Consider the following 10,230-nt stretch of genomic DNA (forward strand, 5'->3'; position numbering starts at 1 on the left):
TGTCTACTGTGTGTTTGTCTGTGTGTGTGTGTGTGTCTGTCTGTGTGTGTCTGTGTGTGTGTGTGTGTGTCTGTCTCTGTGTGTGTCTGTGTGTGTCTGTGTGTGTTGGTGATGTGTGTCTGTGTCTCTGTGTCTGTGCTATGTTGTCTCGTGTCTGTCTTGTGTGTGTTTGTCTAGGGCTGTGTGGTGTGTCTCTGTGTCTGGTGTGTGTGTGTCCTCTAGAGTGTGTGTTTAGTGTGTTCTGTGTGTTTGTCTGTCTGTATGTTGTCTATGTTTGGCTCCTGTGTCTTCTCATGTGTGTGTCTTGTGGTGCAACCTGGCTCTGTTTGTTTCTGTTTCTGTGTGTGTGTGTGTGTGTGTCTCGGTGTCTGTCTCTGTGTGTCTGTCTCTGTGTGTGTGTATGTGTCTGTCTGTATGTTTGTCTCTGTCTGTCTCTGTGCGTCTCTGTGTCTGTGTGTTTCTGTGCGTGCGTGTCTCAGCGTGCGTGCGTGTCTATTATCGGAACGAGAGTGAGAAAGGGAAGCGGTCGTCTTTATTTATTTATTGTGAATACACTCAACTTCTTTTTTTCATACAAACGGTTTTTAGAATAAATAACAGGAATACAAAAAATACCAAAACGGGTCAAACTGTTTATCTGTGAAAAGACAAGACGAAACGACACAATAAAGAATAAAAAAAAACAACATTTAAAAAAAATTCCTGAGTGTTACAGAGTCCCGGACAAATAGTTCCACGGAGAGAGACGACAGCCCTCAAAACAAACCGAGCGAAGCCCGCGAGTATGCAAGAATCAGTCCGCTGTCCTGGCCTTTAGAATCCAGGGCTGTGCCTCACATCTCCTTGCTGCCACAGTTCTGTCCTCCTTGTGAATCGCTAAACCGCTTTCAGATCCGGATAGGGAGAGGGGTCGGTTGGCGGGTGCTTCCCCGTCAGAGAAAATAAGATCCGGGGGAACTACCGGTCCTTATTCCTGCTTCCCGGTCCTTTATCTCCGTTCCTGGAGCCAGTGATCGCCGAAACTGAGGTGGGGCAGTTTTCAGATTCCCCTGCCCTACCTGGATGAAGGAACGCCTCGGTTTCAGGACCGTCCTTTTGGTTCTTGTTCTTTTACCTGCGTTCCCCCCTTCCCTCTCCCTCTCCCTCTCCCTCTCTCTCCTCTCCCTCTCTCTCCCTCTCCTCCTCTCTTCTCCAGCTTTCACTCCACAGTCACAGAAGGCTCTATCTCTCTGTATCGAATCATGAAGTAAGGATAGCACTGGTCGTTCTCGAAGACCACAAACAGAGCCGGGTCTGGGAGTTTGTCCACGCAGGAGTTGTACAGGTCGCTGGCGGGGTCGTCCGGGTGCAGCGGGGGGGGGCGGCGCATTTCGGGCCTGCCAGGGGTCGAGCGACCCACCAGGACCTTGCAGAGGAAGACGTGGTGCTCCCCCTGCTGGTCTCGAGGGGCGTAGCGGTGCGAGTAGGCTGCCGTGCGGGCGAAGTAGCAGCCTTGCCCATAGATGGCAGCGTGCTTGCCGGACAGCCGCGGGTCCAGGTTGTGTTTGCAGATGGCCTCGATGGAGGAGCGGGACGTCCCGTGAAAGAGGTGCCGTTCGTTACGGAGTCTCTCCTCCGGGCTCATGCGGTGGCACATGTGTTGCTTCTTACTGCAAAGAATAAAAAATAAATCATTAAAAAAAAAAAATTATGAAAACATGCTTTTTTCTCGTTAATAATTCTTTACCAGACCTCTCTGTGCTTTACAATGCTTCCCTATGCTTTAGCAGACCTCTCTGTGCTTTACAATGCTTCCCTATGCTTTACCCTTTACACACGAAATCGGGGTCTACATGCTTCCCTGTGCTTTACCAGACCTCTCTGTGCTTTACAATGCTTCCCTATGCTTTACCAGACCTCTCTGTGCTTTACAATGCTTCCCTGTGCTTTACCACACCTCTCTGTGCTTTACAATGCTTCCCTATGCTTTACCAGACCTCTCTGTGCTTTACAATGCTTCCCTATGCTTTACCATACCTCTCTGTGCTTTACAATGCTTCCCTATGCTTTACCAGACCTCTCTGTGCTTTACAATGCTTCCCTATGCTTTACCAGACCTCTCTGTGCTTTACAATGCTTCCCTATGCTTTACCAGACCTCTCTGTGCTTTACAATGCTTCTAATGCTTTACGATTCACCTACAGACAACCACTCACGACCAATCTGGTGCTGTTGGGTGTGAGAAAGAAGACTACCACACTGTCAGGAATCCCCCACCACTCACCAGTTTGGACGTTACCTTGTGCCCGGAGGAGGGGTGTTGTGGAGTTCCGCCGATCGGTGAAGATGACCAGGGGGCCACTTGTACTTGTCCCAGAGGAAGGGGTTCTGGACTCGGGAGATGCCCAGGAGGAGGTAGCGAGACTCGGGCATGGTCTTGTGGAAGTGCTGGTAGACCACGCGGAAGGCCGGGTCCTCGAGGGTGAGGGGAACCTGCTGGAAGTACAGGGAGGGGTCCAGGGGGGCCCAGGTCTCGGGGTACGGGCTGTCCGAAGAGGGGTTCAGAGGGGCTGGGGGGGCGCCCGCCGAGGGGCTACCGGAGAGCGTTCTAAATAAATAAATAAATAAAAATTGATTTAGCTAGGGTGGAAATAAGACTCCCAGTGCATAGCAGTTTGATCCATTCCTGGTTTACACACAGACCAACCATGTGGTCAGTCAGTTATTATTTAATTAGTCAAATCTCTGCAGAGAGACTAGTAACGGTCTGGCCGAACGACCTTCTCTGCACGAGCCGCCTAACAAACCAGAGCTGGGTATCTGCTGAGTCTTCAGGGAGGAAGCAAACCCTCGTTTGTTTACTTCCTGAAGGGACGGTTCCTCCAAGGAGGTCACTGACGCGAGTCCAGGGTCACACACACACACACACACACACACAGGGAGTCAGGGGCTGATTTTCTTTTTCTAGCCGCTGTCCGGCGTACCTGAGCTTGGGTAAGAGCGCGGTAGGGGACTGGAAGAGGGGTCTCACGCGGAGCGCTCGTCTTCGTCCCGTCGACACGTTGAGCTGAAAGCCCTCCTTGAGGGACAGGAAATAGCAATTCAAGGAGGAGGAGAGATAGACGAGGGGCTGGTTTACACTGACAGCGCTGGAGATTGTGGAGCTGAACTCCTGCAGAAAGAGACAGAGAGGGGGGGGAGGGGGGATATATCAGAAGATAGCAGGCACGGTCTTAAAAATGGACAAAATACTGACATAATAAAATTATCCCACATTTAAAGACCTTTTTCTGAATTTTCTGAATTTAACTGCAGGGGGAGAGACAGAGAGAGGGACAGAGACAGACAGACAGAGAGGGAAAGAGACACGCAGAGAGAAGGGGACAGACAGACAGACAGAGGGGGAGAGAGACAGACAGACAGTGAAGAAGGGAGAATTTGTTTGATGGATTGATTTTGTTCAGTCCAGGTACCTTGGAGTACTCCTCCCAGCCCGCCCCGTCTCTCCAGTAGTATCTGTACTGGGTGTGGAATTCCCTGCTGGGATCCGCTTCAGTGCTGAGTCGTCGGGCCGCATCGTACACCATGCCCCCCCCGCCCTGCCAGCGGGACACCTTCATCTCATCCAGATTGAGAGTGGCAGCCTGGTCCCTGAAAGAGAAGAGACAGAGAGTCACAAACCCGCTCACTCCACACAGCGTCACTCTGAGACAGATCGGCGAGCTCCACACAGCGTCACTAGGAGACAGGTCTGCAGTCACACAGGAAGCTGGTGTGACTTCCTGCACGAGGCTCCCAGCTTTGTCTCTGTCTCTCTGCTGCTGTCTCTAAAGCGTGTGAATCGGCCCTCCCTCACTGTGCCTCTGTCAGCTCAGCTATGAAGAGGAACAGGTTCGTTGACGTGGCAACACCCCATCACTGAGCCTGGCTTTCACTGTGGGAACCTTTTAAAAGGGTTTATCCTGTCTTTAATGTGCTTTACCAGACCTCTCTGTGCTTTACAATGCTTCCCTATGCTTTACCAGACCTCTCTGTGCTTTACAATGCTTCCCTATGCTTTACCAGACCTCTCTGTGCTTTACAATGCTTCCCTATGCTTTACCAGACCTCTCTGTGCTTTACAATGCTTCCCTATGCTTTACCAGACCTCTCTGTGCTTTACAATGCTTCCCTATGCTTTACCAGACCTCTCTGTGCTTTACAATGCTTCCCTATGCTTTACCAGACCTCTCTGTGCTTTACAATGCTTCCCTATGCTTTACCAGACCTCTCTGTGCTTTCAATGCTTCCCTATGCTTTACCAGACCTATCTGTGCTTTACAATGCTTCCCTGTGCTTTACCAGACCTCTCTGTGCTTTACAATGCTTCCCTATGCTTTACCACACCTCTCTGTGCTTTACAATGCTTCCCTATGCTTTACCACACCTCTCTGTGCTTTACAATGCTTCCCTGTGCTTTACCAGACCTCTCTGTGCTTTACAATGCTTCCCTGTGCTTTACCAGACCTCTCTGTGCTTTACAATGCTTCCCTATGCTTTACCAGACCTCTCTGTGCTTTACAATGCTTCCCTGTGCTTTACCAGACCTTTCTGTGCTTTACAATGCTTCCCTATGCTTTACCACACCTCTCTGTGCTTTACAATGCTCCCCTATGCTTTACCACACCTCTCTGTGCTTTACAATGCTCCCCTATGCTTTACCACACCTTTCTGTGCTTTACAATGCTCCCCTATGCTTTACCACACCTCTCTGTGCTTCCCCATGCTTGATCACACTGTGGTACTCACCTCACACGCAGCGTGACGTAGTTGTGATCCGGGCTGCAGTACAGTCTCTCCAGCAGCTCGTTGGCGTCCTGCCCGAGGCTCTCCCAGCGCTGGGTCCCTTTCCTGCGGAGCTGCCAGTGGTAGGGGAGGGCCGTGTGGTGGAGGGGGCAGTGGCCCCCCTGCGGGCAGCGGCCCCCGAGGAAATCCGGACAGATGCTCACGCCGCCCTGCTGGTGGGTGTGATACTGCAGCTGCTGCAGGAGATCTAGCACCCCTTCCAGAGTGAGACCCTCCTCCCCGTCCAGGGAGGGGCCGGAGAGGCTGGGGGGGGCACACTCCGCCTCGCTCAGTTCCTGCTCGACCCGCTCCAAATCGGTGAGGGGCAAGGGGTCTGGTTTGGGGGCAGGGCTGCCCGGCACGGCGGAGTCTAGCAGCAGGCAGTTGCCCAGAGAGAGCTGGCTGAAGGCTTGCTTGCGATCCTGCTTCACTCTCGTGTGCAGCATGTGAAGCCACACCCGCCTCCTCCTGCAGGACCGGCCCTCGTCCAGGACCCCCGATTTGGGGAGGGAGAGGGACCGGCGGAGGGGGGAGGGGATCTGTCGGAACTGCGTGGGTCTGGCTGGGTCGTAGGGCGCCAGGGGGGGCAAAACGGAAAGGGCGGGGGGCGCCGTGCTGCCCTGCTGGGTCTCAGCTTGGCTTGCCATGTGGGAACCTGTGAAAGAGAAAAGGGATGTTTCATATATTCATATATAATATATATATTAGAGGTTAGAGGAGGCTCGGTGGTCCAGTGGTTAGAGAAAGGGGGTCTTGATACCAGGAGATTCAAATCCCAGCTCAGTCACTGGCTCCCTGTGTGTGTGTGTGTGAGGGGGGACCCTGAGCGAGTTGTGATCCGTCAATCATTTTTATTTTTTATTTTTTTTAAACCATTTACAACCTTCTGCCATACTTGCGTAAATGCAGCAATCGGGAATATGCAAGTTATAGGTTCCATGAGCCAATCAAATGGCGTGAAAGTCGCCAAAAGGCTTCTACAGTGTGTATTCAGAATATAGTTTCTAACCCCATGTGATTTGATGGTTAGCTCTTGTAATGAGTGTGTGTGTCTGTTATTAACAGGTCTTTTAAGACAAGCGATCTTAGCTAAACAGGTACAAATCACGTTACTGCTGTTTAACTGGAAACTTGCCATGTGGGAACCTGTTTTTGAAAACAAACAGCTTGTAAAAAAAAAAAAAAAAAATAAAAAAACCAGCCCTCGCCCGCCCTGACTGGTCTGTGGCCGGATCGTCACCCCGGGAGAACTTGTTCACGCTTTCAAAAGAAAAAAAAAAAAAAAAAAAAAACTGTCAAAATGTTCGACGTTTTACAAGCAAACGGGATCACCCCCCAAACCGTTGGGAGTTTGGGGGGGGCCTTCACGCCCAGCACCCCACCCCTCCTCCTGCCCTGAAATGACTTGCACGTTACATGAATCTCCAGTCCCTACCCTTCCCGTCGTATTGCTCAGTATGTCATTTGAGACGCCAATTTGTCTTAACCGAGGGAGGGACGGGGGGTCCTTCGTTATGGCAAACGTCCCGTTTGGAGCCGGCCGGTCCCGTTGGGTACGTGTTCGCGTAATCCCAGCAGTGAAACTCCAAGCCACGCTACGGAAACACATGCGGAATAAAAGCTGTGGAGGGCAGTTAAAAACTGCACGACGTTTCTTATTTTTGTCAGGAGTCACAAACGCATCTATAAAGGGCTGTATGTTCGACAGAATTAACAGCCAGGCTCCGCTTTTAGTGCGCAGCGTGAGCGTAACGCTATTCAAAAGCTAGAGAAAGCAAACTCGGTAGATGGATGCCTTTTGCAAAACGCTGCACAAAAGTTGCTAAGCAGCCCGTCTACAAAAAAAGGGCAGCGACACTTAATTGCAGGCTGCCAGACACACTTCATTGTCAAAGCAAAACGAAAAGCAGAGTCCAGGCACGGAGATAAAGAAGGCTGTGGATAATGAAACGAAACAGGTCTTTTTTTTTTTTTTTTTAAAAAAAGCTAAATATAAATATATTGATACACGAGTGATTACACGTTTGCAGAAGGAAAAAACAAAGTTTGGTCCGTGTTGTGTGAGTCATTGTACAGATGTCCATGTGTGTACGCACCGACACACTAACCGGAATTGTGCACTGCGCTTGTGGCAAAACATAACCCGCATTTGCATTAAATTCGGTAGATTTGGATACAATATAAAATTGTATAGGCTTATGTTTAATCAATTAAAGTGTTTCCCCCCCCGACAGGTCCTTCTAGGGGGGGGGGTCGCTGCCAATTTAATGTGTATTGTCTTTATCTTGTGAACACGGGTGCTTGTGTGCAAACACACGAATTGTTGTTTGTCGATGTGATAGCACCGTAAATATGTCCGTGTGTTGATTGCAGTCAGTGTGTGTGTGTGTCAGTGTGTGTGTGTGTCACTGTGTGTAAACTAACCCGCATTTGCATTAAATTCGGTAGATTTGGATACAATATAATAATACAGCTTTATTTAATGTATTTCTCATCAGCACAGTTTGCTCTGCCAGTAAGAATCCCCCCCCCCCAGGACTGCGCCAGCATTTCAACACAATGAAATATCTGTCTGGTGTTAATGGAGCGAGTTTAGAGGCAGCGCGGAAACGAGCCGATGCAGCGGGACAGTTTCAGTGCAAGCAAAAAATAACGTAGAGAGCACACTGGCAGCTACAAAGGTATCCTGAGAGAGTAGCAGCCGAGCTAGAAACAATGCAAACACAATGCATGACGCATTTGCTTGAAGCCCGTTATAACTTTAAACAGGTGCAATTAACACGGCGAGACGTGCAGTGTTACCTAACTTCAACTATTCACTTGTTTTGTGTTGTGTAAAATAGCTAGAAGACTATTTATTATTATTATTATTATTATTAACAGTTTAAGTCTGCTGTACAGTCGTGTGTTTTGTTAACTGCGTAAAACATGGCAGTTGTTGGCTTTTTATTTTTTGCTTCAGTCTGCAAAATTCACAAGCCACCTTAAATCGCAATGTTTCTCCAATGTTGTCATATTTCAATAAGACAAATCCCGCTCGTACAGAACGCGTCGAAAAAGTATTTATTCTTAATGAATACACACGTAAATGATATTTTGCAGATTTAGGGTGTAGCTCGAACGCAATACTTGCCGTTTCAGTTCCAATTCCCTTCCTCCTTCTTGTTCCCCTTCTTGTTTGATGTTAGCGTTTCTAAAACGGCCAGCCGGCCAGCTGCTCCCGGTGTGTGTGCAGCTGGTCTCCCGCTTGGCATCGCTTTTAACCCGGTCCTTGCAGCCCGGTCCCTGTGCTTGTTTATCGCGACTCTCATTGAGGTTTGGGCGAGGGCGCTTCGCCCTTAACTGGGTTTCGCGTAGCCACGCCCCCCAGCGGAGCTTCGGGGCGGGGCCTTCAGAAGGGCAAAAGTTCGGAATTCTGAAACATCAAACATCTGACGTCAGCGTGCCACAAGGGTACGACGACAAACGCCACGGGTCGGTCTTCAGTCGCACCTTTCCTAGTCTGCGAAACGATTCCGATATTCTGTTAAAAAAAAAAACCAAAAAATTTTTAAATTTAAACCCCCCCCCCCCCCCCCCCCCCCCAGCGTGTCGCCGTTTGGTTGCTTCCTGGACCAACAGTAACCGTTTGCAAACGTTTCAAAAGTCATTCTACACTTTAGGTGTAAAATCCAGAACTTGCGAACATATAAGTATATATAATATATATATAGTTTAAACATGGGGTTCCTTTAGGCAATTTCGTCAGCACGATCGTACGATCTTGAGTAGAACTCATTAATCAATTACGTAATAACACACCCCCCCCCCCCTCCCCTCCGTCCGTCCGTCCCTCTCTCTCCCCCTCTCTCCTCTTGTTTTTCAAGGTGCAAAAACCCTGCGGCAAAACCCCCCCCCCCCCCCCCCACACACACCCCCCCCACCACACACACACACACACACAGGCGCACACACTTTGCACCCCCCAGCGCTTCTCAACCCGGGTTCTGCGCCCCCAGTGTGCCTGTTGGGTTTCATTCCAACCCAGCTCTTGAATTACTGAACCAAAACCCTTAACTGAACCGATCTTTCGCTTGCCGGGGTTCAAAAATATCTCGAAACCTGCGATTGGTGAAGGTCACATACGCAGCACTGTGATACTCTGTAATAACTGCGAGCCCCTTTGGACAAGGGCGTCAAATACATTAAATAAATAGACCAATAGATAGATAATATTCATGCAAATAACCAATGCAAATATCGCTCCCTCTGCGGAAAGGAAACCGGTAGTGTTAAAAGAACGCGTGACAGAGGGCAGACGGTAACGAGCTGGGAGCTAGACGTTACCGGCAGCACAAAAGCAAAGGCAAAGTCTTGAAAGTTACATTGCATTAAGAAAATGATCAGTTCAACTCTAGTTCAGTAACTGAGAGCTGGGTTGGAATGGAAACCCGCAGCCACAGCAGGGGGTCCCCAGGACCGAGTTTGAGAAGCCCTGTTATCGAGTTTGCGAAGCCCTGTTATTGGCCTTATCTATTTGCAAGGGTAATGTAATCTATTTATTTTATTTGAGAACAATAATTTAACCCTTTAAAGGTGAAGCCGTCCCAGCGCACAGGTACAAATGATGCAGCTCTCTCATGTTTGCAACGAGGTTGCAGGAAACCGGGTTTGAAATGTGCTGACGGGCTGGATCCGGTCGTGCAAAGCTGTCAGCTTCGCCCTCTTCACACTCGAGTCGCTCTGAATGTATTTATTTATATTTAGTTATTTATTTTTAATTATCATTGCCATTTCTGTTGTTCTTGTTGTTGTGATTACATTAGCGTGTCACAAAGAACATGCAGAGAGTGACTCAGAACAGGCTCCGCATCCTTTCTGGAAAACTGAAACTGATCTGTTTGCAGTTCTAGATGAAAACGACGTGCCGCTGACTCATCAACATGACCCTTCCCCGGTCACTGAGGCAACGCGACCAAAACACGGCGGTCGGGCGTGCCCTCCGCTCGCTTTCGGTTTCGGCTCCCCTGTAAGCTGAGTGAGCCGAGTCTCCAGCGCACTCCGGTTACTATCACCCACCCCGCTTAGTATAACCCGGGCAGTGCAAGCACACGGGGAGGCGGTGCCCCACCCGTGCTTTTAGTCCCTGGTTTTTGGAATTCCCGTGTGAATTGTGTGCACGCTGAGCTCCGGGTATCACGCAGAACACGCAATGCCTTCATCGTCTACCCCGCGTGTTTCTCCTGCGTCGTGGGGAGTGCTTGGCTTTGTGTGCGTGTGCGTGTCAGTCAGCCGCTTCGTTTGTGTTGGGGTCGACACGCTGCGTATTGCTGTCAGTATTGGTAGCTTTTTGAAGTGGTTTGTAACAAAAGTTCCTCACACGCTTCATTGCATTCAGACTGGCTGAGTGAATCAGGGAGCTGAGCAGGAGATGGGAGTCATGGGAGA

The 10,230-nt window shown here is 49.7% G+C and overlaps 1 protein-coding gene across 1 annotated transcript; it reads right to left on the reverse strand.

Annotated features, from left to right (window-relative positions):
- Window positions 1-526: 526 nt before the first annotated feature.
- LOC121305565 (protein mono-ADP-ribosyltransferase TIPARP-like) lies at window positions 527-8,151 on the reverse strand. Its single transcript, XM_041237231.1, has 6 exons — window positions 7,937-8,151; window positions 4,768-5,458; window positions 3,453-3,630; window positions 2,964-3,151; window positions 2,339-2,587; window positions 527-1,649 (listed from the first exon to the last, which is right to left on the reverse strand). Exons 2-6 carry the CDS (start codon window positions 5,448-5,450, stop codon window positions 1,199-1,201), a joined length of 1,749 nt encoding a protein of 582 aa, XP_041093165.1. The 5' UTR covers window positions 5,451-5,458; window positions 7,937-8,151; the 3' UTR covers window positions 527-1,198.
- Between the last annotated feature and the right edge of the window lie 2,079 nt (window positions 8,152-10,230).

The sequence above is a fragment of the Polyodon spathula genome, chromosome 44 (genome assembly GCF_017654505.1).
Source record: "Polyodon spathula isolate WHYD16114869_AA chromosome 44, ASM1765450v1, whole genome shotgun sequence".
Lineage (NCBI taxonomy): Eukaryota > Metazoa > Chordata > Actinopteri > Acipenseriformes > Polyodontidae > Polyodon > Polyodon spathula.

Coding starts and splice junctions, on each gene's coding strand:
- LOC121305565 (XM_041237231.1), bottom strand. CDS start 5,450: ATGGCAAGCCAAGCTGAGACCCAGCAGGGCAGCACGGCGCCCCCCGCC. Junction 3,631..4,767: donor TACGTCACGCTGCGTGTGAG/GTGAGTACCACA, acceptor CTTCTCTTTCAG/GGACCAGGCTGCCACTCTCA. Junction 2,588..2,963: donor GCGCTCTTACCCAAGCTCAG/GTACGCCGGACA, acceptor TTATTTATTTAG/AACGCTCTCCGGTAGCCCCT.